This window comes from Protopterus annectens, chromosome 7.part0 (assembly GCF_019279795.1).
Source record: "Protopterus annectens isolate FY-2018-M chromosome 7.part0, PAN1.0, whole genome shotgun sequence".
NCBI classification, from domain to species: domain Eukaryota; kingdom Metazoa; phylum Chordata; order Ceratodontiformes; family Protopteridae; genus Protopterus; species Protopterus annectens.
In genome coordinates, this window is record NC_056739.1 from 599,439,183 (window position 1) to 599,463,384 (window position 24,202).

Genomic DNA, 24,202 nt, shown 5'->3' on the forward strand with positions numbered 1-24,202 from the left:
GGTCTCAGTAGAGGCCTGCGAATCTGAAGTAGCCGGTATCAGGGGCTGCGACAGCGCCTCACTGAGTACCGGCAAACTGGCGACTGGCTTAGGAGAAGCGCCGTCAGCAGCTTTGGACCTAGGAGGCCCGTCTCTGTCTTTATCTTTGCGTTTTTTTTGGAATGTCGGTAGTCGGATGGCTTACCGAATACATACCAGGATAATTGAACCGAGCACCAAAATATTTAGAAGCGAAAATATACCAATGACGGATAGTTCGTGATTTTAATAAGGCACAACACATTCAGCGAGGTACATCATGGTCAGGGCCTAGGCAAGGAATACAGTACGAATGAAAATCTTTATGAGGTATTTGCTTGCCACAAGAAATGCAATTATTTACTTTTACTGACATTGGTTTAGAGCAAGAAAAAGTTTCCCAAATGGGATACATGGCTTTTAGTTGAAGACTTCGGTTCTGAAACTCGAAAATGAAAATTTCAGGAGTCGGCAAACCAGCACTTGCGAACTGCTTTTGCTTCGGGCACTGCTCGGCAAGAAATATGGATGTAATGGTGTCGGCTGCATGTTTTATATCCCTGACGACCTGACATCACGGAAGAAGGGACTCAAGACTTTATCAGGCCGACTGAGGGCTACTGCAAGCAGATAACCGGAATGTAATGACTGCAACAGTGAAACACGAAGAACATCTATAAAAATGAAGGCAATTTTTTAGATATTTGTAATAGGTTTCCAAATGCACAGTGATTTTTTTTGTATTTTAACTCAAATATTTAACATGGTCTAAAAGACGCAGAACTGTCTGATGTACATACACAGACACTTTCCTTCTTAAAAAACACATACAAAGCACCTCTAACACACATACACCCACAGTTTGAGGAGCTGGTGTCTAAATGTCACGAGTTTTAAATCTACAGCCTAATTTTTCTAAAGAGAGATATCGAGATAGTGTATTACTAGCTCAGCTGACTCTGCTGTCACTGCACACTTATGGGATGAAACAGCTACAGTAAAAACAGACCAACATATTAATAAGAAGATACAGTACAACTGAATCTAATTTTCTGATTTGAAGTCAGTCAAATCCTGTGCAATGTTATCACATTAACATCTGATTGCCTAAAACCTGATGAACCCACTGTCAGACAATTAAAATTTAAACAAACCGGTATACTGCTGAAACAATGGGTACCAGAGATAGAGAGAAAATGAGGATTACTACAACCACGGTGGCACAAAACACCCCGTGGTTCCAAGCATTGTTGTCCTCCATGTATTACACCATCTGCACATACCAAATGGCTCCAATGAGCACTGACTGTACAATGGGTTGTATAACAAAAACAGGCCCATCTGCAGCATTGTTTCTTTTATTAGTATAAAACAGAAAGGATTTGCAACCCAGTGAAGCATACTTTTCTCCATTTGCAAAGTAAAAACCTTAATGTTTTGCCACCAACTCCACTAGCCACAGTTTACAAAAAATAATTAGTGTGGCTGCCAAACAAATCCCATGGAACAAGCCTTTATTTTAAACTGCTGCCAAGTAGAGAAAATAAACTTTATATTTTAAGAGAACCTCCTCACACTCATCAAAAGAAAGTTTTAACAGACCAGCGTTTTTTTTTTTTAATTATTACATGTTTTCTCTAGGCTTCAAAATTCCTACATCCCACAGCCTGCAGCAGCTATGCTAAGAATAGCACAGATTATATCCAAACAGCATTCTGAGACTGTATTACCCTGTTCATGGACATATGCATGCTCAGTACGTCCGTATTCTTTGTGGACTCATTTCAGCACATGGAGATGAAAATACTGAAAAAGTCAGACTACACAATGGCCTTATTTTAAAACGGTGTGGCTTTTTTTTGTAAAATAATGCCTCTGCATAATGGCAAAACACCATGGCAAGGCTGTAAGTAAATCATATTCTCACTGTAGTGGCAGTAGTGGTGGGGCATCAAGTTTTGTCATTCCTGGTGCACACATGACCAACTATTTCACCAACACCAGCATGGGCATAATAAGGTTACCTATGAAACCAAAAACTCCAAACCCAAAGGATAACACAACAAAGCAAAAATCCTGGCATGTATAAATGTGTTTTTTGTAATACGTGTTCTTTTATTTTGCAGTTTTCTTCCATATTTTTGTCTCATATTAATAAGCACATTATAAGTACCAGTTATTTTAATTGTGATTCCTCTGTTATTACTTATATTGCAATCTGCTCTAGCTGCCAGTCTTTTTATATAGGTATGTCTACAAGACAATTACAAGTGAGACTAAGGGAACATCCATATAGTATTAAACACTGAAATTAACAATGCTCTTTATAAACACTTTACTGTATGTGTAGATTTTAAACTGTTTAATTTTTCTGTGTTTGATTTAGTCCCTAGGGATGTAAGGGGTGGTGATTACAAAAAAATTGCTTTTGAGGAGAGAATTTTTTTTTTGGCAGCTTAGGGTACAAGCAGATAAGCATTCTGGAATCAATTATAGTATTTGTATTAAGTGAGTTTTTTATAAGTATATGTGTCATATTGTGTAATGTTGCTTTAAAGTTGCTTTGCTGAAGTTTTTAGATTTGTTCAATTAACTGCTTAATTTAATATGTAGAACAGTATATGAGGTTGGTTGATATTATGTCATCTTAATCTGATGAAGTCTTTGGACAAAAGGGCTAAATAAATATTTCCTTGACTGGAGTGCCTTCTGTGGATGTTACTTGTTGATGCCTATCAAACCATATGACTCATGATTCAGATTTTGAAGGTTTACACTCCTTTCTATATTTACAAGTCTACATGGACATTTTTAAGATGTCTAACACCCCCCCCCCCCCCCCCGGACAGTTGTATGTTTTCAATTGTTTTTAGTTATTTTTATTAAATCAATATTATATTTTGAGCTGGTCAGGCACAAATAAATGTCCCTGAATCAGAGGTGGCCAACAATCTGTTACAGATAATGATGTAAACTCACTATGAGAACTAACTTCACTTCTAAAAACTGCACTCGTAGTTCAGTTCAGTGTATTAAATCTGCAAGCTAGCACCGAACAGCCTACAATCTTAATGTTTCATTTCCTTTGTACACATTTTCTTACTGTGTGACTCTTACAAAGTCACTTAATCAGAAAGTACTCCTGGCAAAGAGGCACTTACGCCTAGTGACTTTACCTGGTTAATAAAGTAAAAAACAAAGCTAATGAATTACACCTACTCAATATATTGACATCTTTGTTCCTGGAAAGCTAATTTTCCCAAAACATGGCAACCTTCCATTGATAAACAAATAAATATAAAACAAATGCAGAAAATCTAAAGACCAAACAGAAGAAATGCTAACTGGTATATATTGTTATTTTTTAGTACAAAGCACTTTATGTTCTCTCTCAGTTTCACTCTTCTGAACTTTACATTAGCATATTAAAGAGTTCTGGATATATTGTTTTTTTACTGCGTAACAACCTGCAAATTGTTAGAGAAATAAAAAGACCAAAGCAAATATCTAAAAAAACTCATGTTCTTCTTGCAAAAATATTACAAAATGTACAGTAAACAAACATCAGAACATACCGGAGATGTAGACATCTTCGAACTGTAGCAGTTGAAAACTAGTGTAGAAAGCCTCAAGTGGTCAAAGGGCGGCAGGTATCATGAGATCTAAAAATCAAAAGATGTAGGATTATAAATTGCTTCAGCAAGGCAAATGCCTCTCAGATTGGCACCCAGAAAGCAAAGGACACAATTACAAAATGCAGTATTCAAACACAAGGGATAAAGGCAGAAAAGCAGTCTTTCTGATTCTGCATATGTAACTTGGATCATGTTCTTCACTGTGAACAGTAAACATAGTACAGTTGTGTACACTTAGCATAAATGTAGATGTCCGAGTGCATTCACTGTTGCAGTTATCACACTTGGGTTATCATGCCAGGGGTAGCCTTCAGTCGGCCTGAATACCAGAGGCTTAGTATTTCTGCGTTGGTTGCTGTCGCTCCCGGACTGATGTCAGGTCGTCAGTGGTATAAAATCAGGCAGCCGATGGCATTACATCAGTTTTTCTTGCCCCAACAGTCAGGAGCCCCCAAACAGGGAGCTAGATTATGGTGGAAGAACACCACCAGTAGAAAGTAAATACCAAAAATTCCCTGTAAGGAGAGAGAGAGAGAGAGAGAGAGATACAAGGGGGATGGAGGGTGGAAAACCAGGTCTGCAACAGTGAATACACTCGAACATCTACATTTATGGTAAGTGTACACAACTGTACTATGTTCTTCATGCTTCACTGTTGCAGTCATCACACTTAGGTTGATTCCCAAAGCTGAAGAAAAGGGTGGAGGCAGTCAAGAAGACTTGGGGGCTGGCTAGGATGTCCTACAAGACTACGGTATGGCAAAGCCTGCCCTGGATTTGGAGAAGATAGACAGGTGGTAATGCTTGGTAAAGGTATGAACAAAAGTCCATGTTGCAGTCTCCAGGATGTCCCTGGTGGGGAACCCTTTGAGAAAAGCTGCAGAGGAGGAGGTTGCCCTGGTGGAATGCGTCCTGACCCCCTTTGGGGCGGTTTCCCGTGCTGTTTGTAGCAGAAATTGATGCAGTGTGCTATCCAATTGGAGACTGCTTTTTTTTTTTGGATATGGCCTTGCCCTCTGCCCCTGCTGCGAAGCTGACTAGCAATTGGTCAGTTTTTCTAAAAGATTTAGTCCTATACAGATAGAATCTGAGCTGTCTGTGCACACCTAGAGAGTGCAAAATCCTTTCCCCCTTGTTTTGTGGGTTAGGGGAAAAGGTGGGCAAATGAATGGATTGGTTGAGAGCCACACTGGACACCACTTTAGGCATGAAGGATGGGTTAGCCCTGAGGAAGACTGTCAGCATGGGAAATGATGAAGGGCTCTACAGCCATGAGTGCTTGTAGCTCAGAAACTCTTCTAGCTGAAGTTATGGCCAGAAGCAAGGCTGTTTTCTAAGAGGAATTTTAACTCTGCTGAAGCTGTAGGTTCAAAGCGGGGGGGGGGGGGGGGGGTGAGCTTTTCCAACACAAAGTTAAGGTCCCAAGCTACTCAAGGAGCTCTTCTAGGTGGCCTTAACTTGTTAGCCCCCTCTTAGGAACGGTTTGATGAGAGGGTGTGACAAGAAAGGTGACTCTGTGCTGTAATGAGCAGAGATGCCAGATGCATGAATTTTAATGGAACAGAAGAATAGACCCCTGTGTAGTAGGTCTGCTAGGTAATCCAGGATGGGAGGTAGGGAGGGCTGTGCTGTTTCGGCTCCCTTAGCCTAGATCCAGGTGCAAAACCTTTTCCACTTGTCAGTATAGGATTTTCTAGTGCTGGGGCATCTGGCCTCCCATGTAACATCTAGGACTTGTTTGCTTAGGCTGGCAGCTTGAGGAGAGGTCAGATAATAAGCCAGGCTGCCAGGTTGAGGGTCTGCAATTGGGGATGTATGAATTCTCCATTCTTCTGGGTCAGAAGTGATTTTGAGCAGTACCCTTGAGAAGAGTGGTAGAGGGGGAAATGCATAGACCGAGAGGTTTACCTATTGGAAAGATAGAGCATCCACTTTCCAGGTCTTGCTGTGAGGTTCCTTGGTGCAGAATTTGCTGAGCTGATGATTGGAGTAGGAGGCAAAGAGGTCCACCTTCGGGGTGCCCCATTTTTGGGTTACAAGGGTGAAGGTTCTGTAGTCTAGCTGCAACTCGTGTGGGTCTAACAGGTTTATGCTAAAGTTGTCTGCCAGAGAGTTTAGGGAGCCTGGCAGGAATTGTGCTAGCAGGTGCATTTGCATAGCTGAGGCCATGTGCCAAAGGGTCTGATGCGTCCATGGTGAGGGTCTGGGCAGCATGGGGTTGTGAGAAGGGAAGTCCCTTGTTGTGGTTGCATGCTGCTGCCCACCAAAGAAAATCTTTCCTTAGACAGGGTATCATTGGTATGACAGTTTCCAGGTCTTGAGAGTGTTGCCACCAAAGGCTTTTTAGGTACCACTGTAGTTTCCACATATAGAATGAGTAGAATGCAGGAGGCCATGAACCCTACAGCTTGCAGGATTTTCCTTGCGGATAACTGGGTTCTGGTGGCTACTTGAGAGAAGTAGCCTGTCAGGTAGGCTTGTTTTTCTGGAGTAAGGAATGCCATCTGGGATGCTGTGTCCAGGCTTGCTCCCAGGAATACATTTTTTTTGTGTGGGGACTAGTTTTGATTTCTTTTCATTGATAGTATACCCCAGGGAGGTCAGTAGGTCCTTTACAAAGGTCAGGTGCTGTAACAACTTTTCCTGAAATCGTCTAAGTAGGGGTAAATTTTAATATTTGTCTGCAAAAAGCAATGGCTGGAGCCAGGCATTTTGTGAAAACTCTGGGAGTAGTGGATAAGCCAAAGGGAAGCACAGAGAACTGAAAGTGTATAGATCCTGCCCTGAAACCTAGACATTTCCTGCAAGATTCCCTGATTGAGATGTATAGGTAGATCTCTTTTGCTAACCAAGCTTCCTTGGAAAGCATAGGAAGAAGCTGCTGGAGGGTGAGCATTCTGAAGTTTGGTATCACCAGAAAGGTGTGTAGAATGGATAGATCAAGGATTGGGCGCCAGGTGCCCTCTTTTCTGGGTACCGGGAAGAGTATGGAATAGGAACCTTGGCCTATCTGGTCTGCAGGAACATGCTGTATTTGCTTCATGGAGTTCAGGGAAAGAACTTGCTTTTTGGCCTCTGCCCAATGGTTTGGAGGAATATATGGGAACCCTTTTGGTGTTGGCAGTGTGTAGAAATAAAATTTGTATCCCTGGGACATTATGTTGAGGACCCATCGGTTGTTAGTAATAGAGGCCCAGTTAATTGCATGGAAGGAGACTTTTCCTCCTAGGGGCATAATCAGGTGGGCAGAGGTAAGGGGTGGAGGTGTAAAGTCACTCTGAGTTCTTACCATAAGAGGGTGGCTTAGCACTCCCTGTTTTTAAAGAGGAGGAACTCCATTGCTTAGATCTCTGCATTCCCTGGGACTGCTGTCTGGGGGGGTCTGCTTCCACTGGGTCTGGGCTGAGCTGTCCTGGAGGGGGCCGGAAAGGACCAGTGCTTGGAGGGGCAATACTGAACCTCGGAGGCTGGACCTGAAAAAAATCTTTAACTGTCTGCATAGATTTAGCTTTTTCTTCCATCTTTTTTTCAGACCTCTTCTGCTTTGGTGCCAAACAAATTGTCTTTGTTCAAAGGTGTGTCCAATAATTTTGATTTGACATGGTCTGGCAAGGTCTGTTCCTTACGCCAAGCATGCCTTCTAAGGACAGAACCAGTGACTGCTGCCCTGCAAGATGCTTCTAGAGCATCAAAGCCACATTGCAAGGTGTGCTTAGTAACTTGGCTTGCAGAATGCATAAGCTCTTGTAATTCTTTATTTTCTCCACAAGCAGGAAAGGAAGATATTTTTTGTTTGAGGAGTTCAGTTGTATGCTGCTGATATTTCAGCATGTGGAACTGACAATTTACTGCTCTAACAGTAAGAGTTGCAGAGGTGTATACTTTTTTACTCCATCTGTCTAAAGCTCGGGAATCCCTGTCTGAGGGGGTGGGATTCCTTAGCTGAGGTTGCTTTAATTCCTTTAGGTCCTTGGGAGATGACCTCTGGGTCAGCAGTAGGATTTTTGAAAAGGAATTTGTGACAGTCAGGGACTCTGCAGTACCTGTCTGGTTTTCAACGCAAAGGGGTCAACACAAAGTTAAGGTCCCAAGCTGGGGTTGGTGCTCTTCTGAGTGGTCTCAAGTTGCTAACCCCTCTTAGGAACTGTTTTATCAAAGGGAGAGAAAAAAGGGGCTGCTCAGTGGGAAAATAAGCAGAGACAGCAGAGGCATGAATTTTAAGAGAGGAAAAAACAGGGTACGGTGTAGCAGGTGAGCTAAGTAATCCAGGTTGAGAGGGAGGGAGGGCTGTGCTGTATTGGCTCGCTTAGCCTGAATTCAAGTGCAGAACCTTTTCTATTTGTCAGCATAAGACTTTCTAGAGCTAGGGCGTCTGGCCTCACGCATAACATTTAGAACCTGTTTACTGAGGTTGGCAGATTGATCGAGGGTTAGGGAATAAGCCAAGCTGCCAAAATGAGTGTCTGCAATTGGGGATGCATGAATTCCCCTTCCCTCTGGGTCAGGAGATTTGGAATCTGTGGAAGATGCCATAGTGGCAGTGGGGACAGGCTGTGCAGTAAGGTGTACCAGTGCTGGCCATGCCAGTCTGGAGCTATAAGAATTGTCCTTGGTTTTTCCCTCCTTTATTTTGAGCAGTACACTGGGGATGAGAGGTAGTGGAGGAAAGGCATAGACCAATAGACTGACCTGGAGAAGGACAGGGCATCCACTTTTCAAGCCATGCAGTGATGTTACCTGGTGCAGAATTTGCTGAGCGGATGGTTGGTGGGAGGCAAAGAGGTCGACCTTCGGGGTGCCCCATTTCTGAGTTAAGGTGAAGGTTCTTCTGTTGCGTTGCCACTCGTGTGGGTCCAGACGATGCCTGCTTAATTGGTCTGCCAGAGAGTTGAGAGAACCTGGTAGGAATTGTGCTAAAAGGTGCAGTTGCACGGCAGAGGCTGTGTGCTAAAGGGTCATGGCCAGCCTGCATAGAGGGTAGGAGTGAGTCCCTCCCTGCCTGTTGATATACCACATCACAGTAGCGTTGTCTGTTTTGATCAGGAGAATCCCTGGAGAGAGCAGGGGCTTGAAAGCTATCAAGGCATGCTGAACAGTCATCATCTCTTATTGGTTGATGTGGAGAGGGATTTGCTGCGGGGTCCATTGGCCCTGCATATGCACCTGCTGTCCAGGTGTGCACCCCAAGCACAGTCTAATGCATCTGTGGTGAGGGTCTGGGCGCGGGGGTGGTGAGAAGGTAGTCCCTTACTGCGGAAGCATGCTGTTGCCCATCAAAGAAAATCTTTTCTGAGGCAAGGAATTATAGGTATAAGAGTCTCCAGGTCTTGACAGTGTTAACACCAAAGGCTTTTTAGGTACCACTGAAGTTTCCTCATATGCAGTCTGGCATACGGAATGAGTAGTATGCAAGATGCCATGAACCCCAGAGGTTGCAGGATCTTTCTTGCAGATAACTGGAGTCTGGTGGCCAGTTGAGAGAAGTAGGCTGTCAAGAAAATTTGCTTTTCTGGTGTAAGGAATGCCATCTGGGATGCTGTGTCCAGGCATGCTCCCAGAAATATAATCCTTTGGGTGGGCACCTGTTTGGATTTCTTTTCATTGATTGCGTACCCGAGGGAGGTTAGTAGGGACTTTACAAAGGACAGGTGCTTGAGCAATTTTTCCTGGCTGTCTGCCTGAATTAGGCAGTCGTTTAAGGATGGGTAAATCTGGATAATCCTCGGCAATGGCCGGATACAGACATTTTGTGAAAACTCTGGGAGCAGTACATAAGCCAAAGGTAAGCTCAGAGAACTGAAAGTGCTGAGATCCTGCCCTGAAACGGAGATATATCCTGAATGATTCCCTGACAGGAATGTAGAGGTACGCCTCTTTTAGATCTAGGGTGGCTAACCAAGTGTCCTTGGAGAGCATGGGTATCTGCTGCTGGAGGGTGAGCATTTTGAATTTTGGGATCACCAGGAAGGTGTTTACAATGGATAGATCGAGGATGGGGTGCCAGGTTCCCTCTTTTCTGGGCACCAGAAAAGGTCTGTAGTAGAAACTTTGGCCTATCTGTTCTGCAGGAATGTGCTCTACTGCCCTCATAGAAAGCAGGGGAAGGATTTGCTTTTGAGCCTCTGCGCACTGGTTTGGAGGTAGATCTGGGAACCCTTTTGGGGTTGGAAGGGTGTGGAAAGAAAATTTGTATCCCTGGGACACTATGTTGAGAACCTAGCGGTCATTGGTAATGGTGGCCCAGGTGCTTGCGTGAAAGGAGAGTTTTCCTCCTAGGGGTAAGTGAAGGTGGGCAGAGGGAGGGGGTGGGGGAGGTGAGTCATTGTGAATTCTTACCATAAGGGGGTGGCTTAGAACTCCCTGGTTTTGAAGTTGAGGTAGTCCACTGCTTAGATCTCTGCATTCCCTGTGGCTTTTGTCTGGGGGGGGGGTCTTGTTCCCCGGGGCCTGGCCTGGACTGGTTTAGTGGGAGCAGGAAAAAAACAGTGCTTGGTGGGACAATGCCTGCTGAACCTGGGTGGCTGGACCTGTAAGAAATCCTCAACTGTCTGCATAGATTTTGCTTTTTCTTCAATCTTTTTAAGACCTCTTCTGCCTTAATGCCAAATAAGTTGTCTTTGTGCAAGGGGGCATCCAACAATTTAGATTTGACATGGTCTGGCAAGGGCTTTTCCTTAAGCCATGCATACCTTCTAATGACAGATCTGGTGACTGCTGCCTTGCATGAAGCTTCTAGGGCATCAAAACCACGGTGCAAGGTGTGTTTAGTTACTTGACTTGTAGAATGCAACAACTCTTGAAACTCTTTAGATTCTGCACACGCAAGAAAGGAAGACATTTTTGTTTGAGGAGTTCCAGGGTACGTTGCTAAAATTTTAGCATACGGAACTGACAATTTACTGCCCTGATAGCAAGAGTAGCTGAGGTGTATACTTTTCTACCCCATCTGTCTAGTGCTTGGGAATCCCTATCTTAGCAGAGGTTACTTTAATCCCTTTAGGCCCTTGAGAAATTACCTCAGGGTCAGCATTAGGATTTTTAAAAAGAAAATTGAGAGTCAGGGACTCTATAGTACCTGTCTGATTTTCTGGGTGCAGGAGGGAGAGTGTCAGGAGTCAAACTGGATTCCAGGAAAACATCCTCCATAACATCCAGGACTTGGGGGATGGCCAAGGGTCTGTGCTGTGGAAGATCTAAGAATTCCTTGAGTCTCTTTTTAGACAGAGGGTAGTCCTGACTCTCCCACTGGAAATGCTCCCTTAAGGTATGAAGGGTTTCCCCAAAGGAAAAATCCCCTGGGGGAGAGGCTGAAGGGATGGAATTCTCTGCATCAGAATCCTCTAAGTAGAGAGGGGTTGCATGTCTTCATATTTGGAAGCATCGGAGTTCATCTGATTCTTGTTCAGAAAACTACAGGAGACAGATCTCTTTTCCTTTTGGAGGGGGTAGCTTGGTTTCCCCTGATCAGCATAATAAGGTCTTCTGCCATTTTAAGCATTTGAGACTGAGGCAAGGAAGCAGGTGCCTGAGACTGCTTGGGTGTGGTTTGTACCCTGGACCCAAGAAACTTGGTAGTTTTTGAAAGAATGGTAGTCGGGAAAGAAGACGTCGGTTTGTGTCGAGAATTAGTAGTGTGAAGGACTTCCTCGGAAGCAGGTGCCTGCTCAACAGCTCCGGACCCATCCAAGGTAGAGATGACTGCAGGATCATTAGCTGAAGAAGAGTTTTGCGGCATACCAGACACCGAAAGGGTCTCGGTAGTGGCCTGCGAATCCACATAAGTGGGCATCAGGAGCTGTGAAACCGCCGCACTGAGGCCCGGAGAATTGACGACTAGCTTAACGGGAGCATCGTCGGTAGGGTTGGACCTGTGCAGTCTGTCTCTGTCTTTATCTTTATGTTTTTTTCGGAAGATCTGCTGTCGGATGGCTTACCGAAGCCATACTGGAGTTCAAGGACTGTAAGCAAAAATATCTAGCTACAATAAGGGCCCGACAACGGTTAGTTCTGGCATTGAACAAAGCACAGAAGCGACAATGGGGGATGTCGTGGTCTGGGACTAAACAAGTGATGCAGTAAAAATGAAAGTCTCGGTGTGATATTTGCTTTCCACAGGCGAGACAAATGTTAGCTTTTTCTGACATCGGTTAGTGCAAGAAAAAAGGATCCCCAACGGGGTACTTAGCTTTAGAAGACTTCAACTTCAGTTCGGTAGATGAGACTCAGGTAGCAGCTGACCGGCACTCGAGCAAACTGCTTCTGCTTTGGACTCCATGGCAAGAAAGCTTGGTGTAATGGCGTCGGCTGCCTTAGTCTATACTACTGATGACCTGACGTCAGTCCTGAAGCAACAGCAACCGACGCAGAAATACTAAACCTCTGGTATTCAGGCCTGCCGTGGGCTACCCTGGCAGGGATAACCCAAATGTGATGAGTGCAACAGTGAAACTCGAAGAACACCTCTCCATACAGATACTAGACAATACAGGCAGACCCCAGGTTACAGACATCCGACATGCGAACAGCCCATAGATACGAATGGGCTGCCACAATGTCAGAAATAATGTAAAAAAATTAAAATCCTTAAAGTTACCCAAATCTGTGTGCATGTGAGAGATTGGGAGAGTAAGAGCGATGTGTGACTGAATGCATGTATGAATGAGAAAGTGACTGTGTGAGAGAGATCGGAAGAGAGTGAAAGCAATATGTGAGTGAATGCATGCATTAATGAAGTGGTGACTGTGTGTGTGTTTGTGTGTGTGTGTGTGTGTGTGTGTGTGTGTGTGTGTGTGTGTGTGTGTGTGTGAGAGAGAGAGAGAAGAGGGAGAGCACGCGAGCGATCCCCTGGCAGCAGTTAAGAGGTGGGTGGTTGCATAAGGGGAGGGGGTTAGTTATGGAACAGGTAAAGTAGGACTAAGAGTGTGTGTGTGTGTGTGTGTGTGTGTGTGTGTGTGTGTGTGTGTGTGTGTGTGTGTGTGTGTGTGTGTGTGTGTGTGTGTCATAGGACTTGATATTCCACCCATACCTCTCAACCTCTTGCAGCAAGAAATCTGGATAAAGCTGTAAATGATGGAGGGACAAAGGCCCAAAAATAGGGACACTTGTGAAATATTCCTTTTACAAACTTAGAATGTTGACAAAATAACAGGTTTTGCATTAGCATGATTTTTCTGAAGGGAATGAATTCTGAAACTCAAATGTCTGTCATTATTTTCTAACTTTAGTCTTGAATGATTTGCCACTACTTTTGATAGACAACCACAATTTTAGGAAAAAATGGACAAAAAATATGAGGCAAAAATTTGGACATTCTGGGAAAATCTTTACAGCTGAGAGGTATGGTTGCGTGTCTGTGAAAAAGTCCTCAAACACTGCATTTAATATCAAAATGCCTTAAACCAGCTATGATGATAGGAAGCATAGATCATAGGAAGTAAGGAAACACAGCTACAGCATACAATATTATGTTTAATATTTTTATCTGAAAGTGTTTTATATGCAAAGAAAAAGTAAAATAAATACTAGACTGCGACAAACATTTTACAAAGTGACAGTTAATAAGAACCATATGTACATGTTTCAAATTACATACAAATTTGACTTAAGGATAGACTAAAAACGGATCTCATCCTTAACCCAGGGACTGCCTGTATATTCAGCACATACCAGGCAGAAAGAGCACAAATGTAGTGAGTGGATTATTTCAGGGCACTTTGGCAGGTAGAAGTAGCAGCAGCACAAAGAAACCTGTGACAAACCTAGGGATTATGCAGGACTTCCTGACTCTTACAGATACCTGTGAACACAACCTCCAGAAGGCTACAGTCCTAAAGAAGTTGCATGTCAAAGGGGTTGATTTCCATTACTAAAAATAAAACAAAGAAAAAAAACAGTATGTGGCACTGACTAAGCATTCAAATGTGGATCCCTTATGCTTTAATTAAGCAGGAATGTCTACCTGTAATAAATTCAATCAAAATATTATGATTTTAGGAGAATCTATGCTGTATAACATTTACAACTAGTGAATGTAAGCATTTAAGTTTTGAGACTAGAAAAAAAGGCATTTTATTTACTAACATGTAGCTGCCTGACACTACAAATGAAAGTAAACCTATCGTACAACAGACAAAACAGAAAATAGAGACTGTCATCACGCTTTTTTTTTTCTACCATCAGCCTGTTAGCAGTACCACTGTCATTAAACCTACCATTACTGAGCTGGACTTTCATCAAATATGGCTACGTTTTAATACTAAATAATTCATATGGGTCCAAATATGCCAAAGATACTCCCCGGGATTCAGTAAGGATCCATGCAGGAATAGCTTATTTCTGCATGGAAACGTCCGTTTAAGAGCAGCACGGCAGTGTGCCATGCATCGTAATGAAGGAGCGCTGCCTCGGCTCCTAAACGGAAACGGAGCAGGGACGAGTGCAGGAGTTGTGTCTGAGAGCAGAGCTCCACAATACACATGCCCCTGCACTCAGGAAGTGCCGCCCGGCAATAATAATGAGCGAGAATGCTCATAGGAGGCTGCATACCTCTCAACTGTACAAATCATTGCAGAATGTCCACATGTCACGACCTTACAGCACCCCAATTGTCCTGGCAAATCACTGGAATGATCTCAGGATTGAAGTCGGTAAATAACGCATGCATTTCAGTTTTTGACTTCAAATCTGTGATAAAACATATATTAAATCAAATCCTGTTACCTTAGCAACTGTCCCAAGTTTATAAGAGCAATAATGAAAATATGTCGATAGTTGTACCACAATTTGTCAAGCTTTGTCCAGATAGTGCGCCTGAAGAGGTTGAGAGGTATAGGGGGGTTGCTATGATGTCTGCCAAATGTGCAGATGCACGCAGAAATCCACAGCAATAAGTGAAATCTGTCCCTTCCAAGGGAAAACAGCAGTAGAGAAATTTTTTTTATCAAACAGATTAAATTTAACCATAGTTGCGCAGGTTTGCCCATTGCTTATCTACCATAGTGTAGCTTAAATGGCACAAGAAGATGATACATGCAATTGAAGCAGTATTGCAATAGTGCAGAGGTCAGAGCATTTGCTCTGTGAGCAGTCATTCCCGGTTCGATTCTAACTGTAGTAAATTCCATTTTCCATGTGAAATCACTTTATGAACATTTGTTTTGCCGTATAACCTACTAAATAACATATATTTCTGAACTGGAGTACTGCATTAAATGCAGATGTGAGGTGTCATTGTAAAAATGTGGTAAAATCCACAGATAAAGACAAGTGCCCCATACAGTATATGTACACACGAATCTGGGATATGAAATGAAGATATAATGTGTAATGAATGATAAATCCATACTGTCCAAATCCACTACTTTTCCAAGAGCCATGTTTCATTTCTGTCTAAATTAGTGCAGGGGTAAGCGGGAGTAAGCACTTTTGCACGGTGGTAAGCAATGCCCACACAGGTTAAGCAATACTGAAGCTAATTCCCTGTAAGCATATTTAACCAGAAGTTAACATAGCTTACCATTGCGCAAACCTGCTTACAACTGCTTAAAAGTGCCTTAATCACTCTGTATCCAATAGCCGCTGTTCTGCCCAGCAACAAAATAAACAGCCCTTGCAGGTCTTGAACCCAGGACCCTGTACACTACAGTTACACTAGTTAACCAGTAATCCATCACAGCAGTACATAAGACTGAGGTAACCCCAAACAGATCCTCACTATAGCAAAATCAAAATTAAAATGTGAAAGGAATCTATATACAGTTTTATGTTGTATAACCTACTACATAACATAAATATGTGAACTGGAATACTGCATTAAGTCCAGATGTGAGGCGTCATTGTAATAAAGTGTTGAAATACCTCAATAAACACAAGGACCCCATACAGTGTACGTACACATGAATCATGGATACCAAACAAATATATAACATGTAATGAATGATAAATCAATGCCAAACAGCAAATAGTGTGCAAATTTAAAATTAAGCAACACTAAGCATTGCACACCCCTGCTTACTAGGGGTAAGCAATGTGTAGGCCAGTTAAATCAATTTGCCCATTGTTATACCCCTTTAAGCAATGCCAACCATAGGTAAGCAGGTTTGCCCACAGCTTAGCATTTTCAAAACCGTCCAAACACAGCAAAGTGTGGGAAATCTGCCCTACTTAAACCCCACAGGCAGGAATACAACTCATAACTGGGTTGCAGCTTCCTCCTGTAGGCACTATGGCCGGTATGGGTAAAGGACCGTACTTCCAGGCGCAGGGCTGGGGCATCCAGGAGCCCAAAGTCATGGCAGGACTCCTTGTTAAAGACCATGACCAAAGACTGCTGCAGGGCCAGTACCAGGGTTTCCAATATAAAGTGGAAACCTGGGACCATCTCGCCTGTGACCTCACCAATGCCACTGGCATCCCTTGAACTGGTGAGCAGGTCAGGCATCACTATGCCAACCTGAAACAAAGAAAGAGAGAGCTCTTGGATCAGTGGATCCAAGAGGCTAGGCAGACAGGTGATGTCCCAGCCATGTGTAAGTATCATTCCACTACCTGTTTAATAATTGCCAGCTCATGTATATTATGGATAGGTATGGCTAAATAGGTCTTTGACAGCGGGAGACTAGCGAGCTGTGAATTGCGAAGCCCATGCCTGTAGGCTGCAGAGGCTGTGTTGCAAGGCAGGTTAGTAATAATCTTCCATGTACTGTCATAAGGAATCAATCTAAAAGTAGTAGAAAGCTACTTGACAGTATAAAACCGGTATTGTGTATGACATGTACTGAATAAACCAGACAATATGGCAGGAAGAGTCTCATGTAGTTTGTATGTAAATAAAAGGTTCTGTATTGTGTATGGCATGTACTGAATAAACCAGACAATATCGCAGAAGAGTCTCATATAGGTTGCATGCAAATAAAAGGCTAACCTGGCAATAAAGGTCTAACTCCTGGACTGCTTGTGTTTACTCTGGTATCATATGGTAATGTAGCGTTAAATTTCAATAGTACTGTTGTATTAAGCACTGTTACATAAATAAAATGTGTACTGCAGTGGTGGTGCTGCGGTAGCGTTGTTGCCTCACAGACGGTGCCCGTTCGATTCTCAGTTAGAGCGTCTTCTGTCTCAACATGCGTGAATGGGCGTTCCTTCGTTGAAGGTTATGCGTTAAGCCCGGCATGCCAGCAGGTAAAAATCTACTGCCAATCATTGGCGGACCGGAGTTCTGCTGTGGCGACCCCTAACCGGGAAAAGCCGAAAGACACAAACAAACATAAGTAAATGTGTAGGAATGTCTGTATATGACTGTTGCAATCACAAGGTCATATTGTACAACTGAGAGAGACTTAGAAAACAGTAAAACGATGGACAACATAATCCAAATAGCACACTCAACTGAGACGTGAAGTGTTGTATTTTTAGCACACACAGCAATGGTTTGAATCCTGGGAGTGGTAGTAAGCTGCATGCAGAATCATACCCCACAACGGTACAGATATAGTCAGAAAGGCAAGATAACTGGCGTAAGTCCCCTGCTGGCAAATCAGGGGGATGATCCCAGAAGTTTAGGCAGCAAATAATGACATCCAATGGATTGTCAGACATCATAACTGTCAGAAATATATCTATTAAGAACAAACCTGTCACTCTAGCAACTCACCAAAGTGTTATGACAGTAATAAGCAAAGGATGTCCCAACTCCACCCCCATGTTGTGCAGCTATGACCAAAGTGTGTGCAGTAACAGAGTGAGACGTATGCGCATAATAATAATAATGTGGAATGTGGTAACGTGTGGCAACATTCAGGTAGTGTTAAAAAACATTCCCGCCACAAGTCTGTCAGATACGAAAAATGTGCCTAGAAATAAAAGATTGAAATCCTGGACTGGTACTGCTTAGTCTGGTATTCTATGGCAGTGTTAGTGTTGTAGCATCTCTGAATAATAAGGTATTACTCATCGCTGTCATCCACACAGTACTACATTATAAAACTGTCTAGGAAACCCTGTGTAAGAGTGCTGTAATTACAAGGTCAGATTGTAAAACCATGGGAGACTTATTGACAGAATTCAGAGAAAAGATACACAGCAATATCTATATAGCACACTCAACTGTGATGTACACATGGTTCGAATCCTGAGAGTGGTAGTAAGCTATATGCAGAATCATACATCACACCTGTACAAATTTGTCCAGAATGTCCAGAAAATTGGCCATATCTGCTGCCTGTTAGCCTGTCCCCCAGGCATATCAGCATTATAATCTCTGACATTTAGGCAGCATTTAATGTCATATAACTGACTGTCAGGCCTGTAAATATTTGGAAAATGTCTATGAAAACAAACATGTCATTGTAGCAACTCACCAAAGGTTTATGATAGCAATAGTCAAAATATGCCCCAGTTTCACCTGCATGTTGTCAAGACATGCCCAGAGTGTGTGCAATAAGAGATGGAGAGGTATGTGCATAACATCAACCTGGAATCTGGAAATATGCGTAGAAACAGTCAGGGAGTGTTAACAAACAATACCTCTACAGTTATACCAGGTAAGAGGTGTATACTGCAGGTAAACACAGTTCATGTATATAGTTGTCTACAACCATACCACTGTCCAAACTAAGGCCATAGTGTAGTGTAATAATACCTGTAAGGTACAGATCACAGAAGTGACTAAGAAAGTAATGAGAACTACAGGGATATACAAGCTAATTGACATCTTACCCCCCTCCCACCACATCTGCAACAATAAACTAAATACACAACTCAATCGGTATGTGTACAATTAAATCTACTGTTGAGACGCGTCCTGTTTGATAAATATTGAAATTTGTTTCTATGCATGTGCCATTTTGAAAAACTCCCACATTGGTGGCATGCTGCCATCAATGTACCTGCATGCTGTTGTAAAGGCCACTCTGGTTCCATATATGCATGTGTTCTGTTTGCTATGCAACTGTTCCATATCTGGTGCTTTGGGATAATGGGAATATCTATGCATGCTGTTATACCTAATCCTGGAATGTGTTGACTATTACTAACCCACATATGTTTTAAAATTGAAACACCACAGCACATTTGGCAAGGCCAGTTCCAGCGGACCCACCTCTCCCACTTCATCTGGCCATGGCACCGGGCACCAGCATATCTAGGGCCCACCCTGGGACCTCCTCGTCTGCTGGTCCTGCACCACCTTTGGGTGGAACTGCCTCAGGAGAAGGGGCTCACTACCCCCTGGGAGTGGGCGCGGACATGATACTATCACCCATCGTCAGGTCCGGGGTCTGGTGCGTAGGGAGCTCTGCAGGGAGTTTGGAGATCTGCTATGCCAGTAAAAAGTAAATACCATAGCCATAAGATATGGCCAAAAAGAGTAAAGGCAGAAAGCATAGAGAAGTCAAGGGGCTGGAGGGAGGGTAACCAGGACTGCAACAGTGAATACACTCAAACATCTACTTTTACGGTAGGTGTACACAACTGTACTATGTTCTTCGTGTTTCACTGTTGCAGTGTGACACACAAAAAAATCCCCTGCACGAGAGCAGATGCACGGCTTGAAAATCCAGTATAAAGCACACAAAAAAGAAAAGCCAGCAGATTCATTACCACTTTTTCCAGGAATTCCAATTGCCTTATTCAGAGTATCCACAAACATTGGAACATATTACAGTGTGATGATGACATCTCCAATTTAATACCAGCTCGATGTCTTTTTTCTTATAGGAAGGGTAAAAATCTGAATACATATTTTAATCACTATAAACATAGTGACACTAGATACACTGGTTATGTCCAGACAACTCTTTCTGGTGACATTTTACGTGGATGTTTTCCATGTGGACATTGCACCAATTGTCAATATATCAATAAAGCCAAGGAATTTTCAAGTAGGAATTGCCCCCAAGTTTTTGATCTCCGCTTTTTTGTCAATTGCAGCAGCGATTGGATTATTTATTTGGCTACTTGTAACTGCGGAGCTTTTTATGTGGGGCAAACATCCCGGCCCATGAGACTACGTATCTCTGAACATATCAGTAACATTAAACAGAAGAGAATTAATAATGCTCTATATAAACATCACATGGCACATCCAACAGCTAGATTTATGTTTACCATTATTGATATGGTTTTTGGGGATCGTTCCAACAAAACAGGGTGGCATACAGTATTAAATGGGAAGGAGAAGAAACGGATTATTAAGCTTGGTGGGTTGTTTCCCCCTGGATTAAATGAATATTTATGAGTATCCACCAATGGAATTTGACTTTGTACCTTATAAACAGCTCTGATTGAATTGCTCTACATACACTGAAGAACGCTGTGTACTTGGTTTCCAGCCGAAACCAGTCTGTTTGCTGTTTGTACTTATGTATTGTTGTAACACAATATAATATTTTATGCATCTGGTCGCTGTTTGCTGGCTTTTCTTTTTTGTGTGCTTTCACTGTTGCAGTCATCACACTTGGGTTGATTCCCAAAGCTGAGGAAGGGTGGAGGTAGTCAAGAAATATTAGGGCTAGCTAGCAGGCCTTGTAAGACTGCTGTGGCAAATCCATCTCTGGATTTAGAAAAGACAGCTAAGTGGTAATACTTGGTGAAGGTGTGGTGAAGGTGTGTACAGAACTAAAGGTTGCAGGTTCCAGGATGTCCCCGGTAGGGACTACGCTGAAAAATGCTGTAGAGGTTGCGGTAGCCCTAGTGGAACAAATTCTGATCCCCTGGTGGATAGGTTTTCCATGGTGTTTGTAGCAGAAATTAATGCAGGGTGCTATCCATTTGGAAATGGTTTGCTTTGAAATGGGCTTGCCATCTCTCCCTGTGGCAAAGCTGACTAGCAGCTGGTAAGATTTTCTGAAAGGCTTAGTGCTGTCAAGGTAGAACCTGAGCTGTCTATGCACGTCCAAGGAGTGCAGGATCCTTTCCCTTTATTCTGAGGATTAGGGAAAAAGGCTGGTAAATGGATGGATTGGTTTAAAGCCACACTGGATATCACCTTGGACATAAATGATGGGTTAGTCCTGAGGGAAACCCTGTCCTCATGGAAAATAATGAAGAGTTCCACAGCCATTAGCACTTGTAACTCAGACACTCTTCTTGCTGAAGTGATGGCTAGAAGTAAGGCTGTTTTCCAAGAGAGGAATTTTAACTCTGTTGTAGCAGAAGGCTCAAAAGGGAGAAGCGTAAGCTTCTCTAGTACAAAGTTAAGGTCCCAGGCAGGAGTGGCAGCTTACCACAGGGATCTTAAAATGTTAGCTCCTTTAAGGAACTGTTTGATCAGAGGGTGAGAGAAGAGGGGTGGCTCAGTACTGTAATGAGCTGAGATGGCAGAGGCATGAATCTTAACTGATAAGGATAGGCCTTTGTGGAGCAGATCTGCTAGGTAATCTAGAATTTGAGGTAAGGTGGGCACGGCTGTCTCCTTTCCTTGAGAGTGGCTCCAAGAACAGTATCTTTTCCACTTTTCTGAACAGGATTTCCTAGTACTAGGCCTCCTGGCCTCAAGGATGACATCCAGCACCTGGTTTGCTGAGGGTTACTGGTGGAGTATTCAAGGAATAAGCCAGGCAGCAAGGTTCAGGGTTTGCAGCTGAGGATGCAAAATCTGTCGCTCCGGCTGGGACAGCAGAGAGGGGGTCTGATGTAGGTACCAGGGTGGCACTGCTGTCAGACTGTGTAGGAGTGGGTACCAATGCTAGCGTGGCCAGTCTGGTGCAATAAGGATTGTCCTTGGCCTGTCCTGTTTGATCTTGAGTAGTACTTTTGAGACAAGGGAAAGATAGGGAAAGGCATAGATTGAGAGGTTTTCCCATGTAAAGGATAGGCCATCCACTTTCCATGCTTGGCTGTGAGGATTTCTGGTGGAAAATTTGCTCAATTGATGGTTTTGGGGGGAAGCAAAGAGATCCACCTCTGGTGTCCCCCACTTGTGGATTAGAGGTCTGAATGAGATGGGTTCCAGTTTCCACTCGTGGGTCCAGTAGATTTCTGCTTAAGTCATCTGCCAGTGAATTTTATTTGCCTGGCAGGAATTGAGCTTGCAGGTGCACTTGAATGTTCAAAGGTGTGTTCCACAGGGCCATGGCTAACCTGCAAAGTGGGTAGGAATGAGTTCCCCACTGCTTGTTTATGTACCACATAACTGTGTTGTTGTCTGTCTTTATCAAGAGCTGTCCTTGAAGGATCAGGAATTTGAAGGCTGTCAGAGCATTCTGTACAACTTTTATTTTTGACTGATATTCAGGTGAATTTGTCATGGGCTCCATTTGCCTGCCATGTGAGCCCCCCCCCCCCCCACATGCATAGTCTGATGTGTCTGTTGTCAGGGTTTGGGCGGGGAGGGGTTGAGTGAAAGGGAGTTCTTTGTTGTGGTTACAAGCCTCTGCCCACCAAAGGAACTCCGTCCTTAGACAAGGAATGATAGGAATCAGTGTTTCCAGGTCCAAGGAATGATAGGAATCAGTGTTTCCAGGTCCTAAGAATGTTGACACCAGAGACTTTTTAAGTACCACTGAAGTTTCCTCATACGCAGTCTTGCATATGGAATTAGTAGAATGCATAAGGCCATGAACCCTTGGGCCTGCAGTATTTTTCTTGCAGATACCTGGGTTTTGGTGGCCATTAAGTTTTAAGTAATTTCTCAAATAAACCTGCTTTTCTGGAGTGAGGAATGCCATCCGGGAAGTTGTGTTCAAGCTTGCTCCCAGGAATAAAATCCTTTGGCTGGGTACCAGATGTGATTTCTTTTCGTCGATGGTATACCCCCAAAGAAGTGAGGAGTCTCTTTACAAATGCCAGGTGCTGAAGTAGCAATTCCTGACTATCCGCCTGAATCAAGCAATTGTCCAAGTTTTGGTAAATTTGAATATTTTACTGCCTGCAGTATGCAATGGCTGGAGCCAGGCACTTTGTGAATACCCTGGGCGCAATAGATAAGCCAAAGGGAAGTGCAGAGAACTGACAGTGTACAGAGCCTGCCATGAAACGTAGATATTTCCTGCAAGATTCCCTTATGGGGATGTGGAGATCAGCTTCTTTTAAGTCTAGGGTGATCGGCTAGGAGTCCTTGGCTAGCACAGGAAGCAGCTGTTGGAGAGTAAGCATTTTGAATTTTGGGACCACCAGGAAGGTGTTTAGAATGGACAGATCCAGGATAGGGCACTAAGAGTTTTCCTTTCTGGGCACCAGGAACAGTCTGGAGTAGAAACCCTGTCCCCTTTGCTCTATTGGAACAGGTTGAATAGCCCTGATACTGAGAAGAGAAAGTACTTCCTTTTGAGCCTCTGCCCACTGGTTTGGAGGAAGGTGTGGCAACCTGCTTGGGGTTAGCAGTGAGTGGAAGTAGAATCTGTATCCCTGGGATACAATGTTTAGGACCCATCGGTCCTGGGTAATGTAATTCCAGTTTCTTGCACGCAGAGCAAGTTTTATTCCTAGGGGTGCAAGTACTTGGGCATGGCTGGGAAGGATGACAGACAAGTCATTGTGAACTTTTTCCATAAAGGGGTGGCTTACTACTCCCTGTTTCTGAAGTGGGAGCACTCCATTGTTTAGATCGCTACATACCCTGAGACTGCACTCTTTGTGGTCTGTTGCCCCTGGGTTTGGACTGGGAGGGACTGGAAAGGACCAGATTTAGAAGGCCAATGCCTACTGAATCTAGGTGGTTGTACCTGTAAGAAATCATTAACAGTTTGCATAGAGTTAGCTTTTTCCTCCATCTTTTTAAGAACGTCTTCTGCTTTTGTGCCAAACAAACATTCTTGGTTTATTGGAACACCTAGTAATTTTGCTTTGACGTGGTCTGGCAAGATTTGGTCCTTCAGCCAAGCATGCCTTCTCAGGACAGACCCAGTGACAGCAGCCCTGTAAGATGCTTCTAAGGCATCAAAACTACACTGCAAAGTATGTTTTCTAACATGGTTTGCAGAATGCATTAACTCTTGTAAATCTTTATTTTCTGTACAATCAGGAATCAACATTTTTTGTTTAATTAGTTTCATAATATGCTGCTGGTACATCAACATGTGAAACTGGCAATTTAAAGCCCTAATGGGAAGAGTTGCAGAGGTATATACCTTCTTATTCCATCTGTCTAAAGCCCTAGAATCCCTGACCGAAGGGGTTGGGTTTTTGGCTGTAGTAGCCTTAATACCTTTTAGGTCCCTGGGAAATGGTCTCTGGATCCGCAGTGGGATTTTTAGAGAGAGATTTGTGAGAGTCAGGTACTCTATATTACCTGTCAGGGTTTCTAGGAGCTAGTGGTAAAGTATCAGGGGTAAGACTGGATTCCATGAAGACATCTACAATATCCAGGACAGGAGGTATAGCTAGAGACCTGTGCTGAGGCAAGTCAAAGCCTCTTTTTGGACTGTGAGTAGTCCTGGCATTCCCAGCGGAAATGCTCTCTTAAGGTATGCGAGATTTCATCAAAAGAAAAGTCCTCTGAAGGGGAGGCAGAGGGAATGGAATCCTCTGCATCTGAATCCTCATAGGTCGATAAGGGTATGTCCTGGTAATCAGAGGGATAAGAGTCATTGGACTCATGGTCTGTAGAA

At 43.4% G+C, this 24,202-nt stretch overlaps 1 protein-coding gene across 3 annotated transcripts in view; it reads right to left on the minus strand.

Annotated features, from left to right (window-relative positions):
* CSK (C-terminal Src kinase) overlaps nucleotides 1-24,202 on the minus strand; it is a 2,395,116-nt gene that overhangs the window by 1,348,634 nt on the left and 1,022,280 nt on the right. For all 3 annotated transcript variants that reach the window (XM_044077191.1, XM_044077192.1, XM_044077193.1), the window contains one exon: nucleotides 3,594-3,680. In XM_044077191.1, coding sequence (XP_043933126.1) covers nucleotides 3,594-3,608 — 15 coding nt within the window. In that variant the 5' untranslated portion in view covers nucleotides 3,609-3,680. The remainder of the gene's footprint in view (nucleotides 1-3,593; nucleotides 3,681-24,202) is intronic.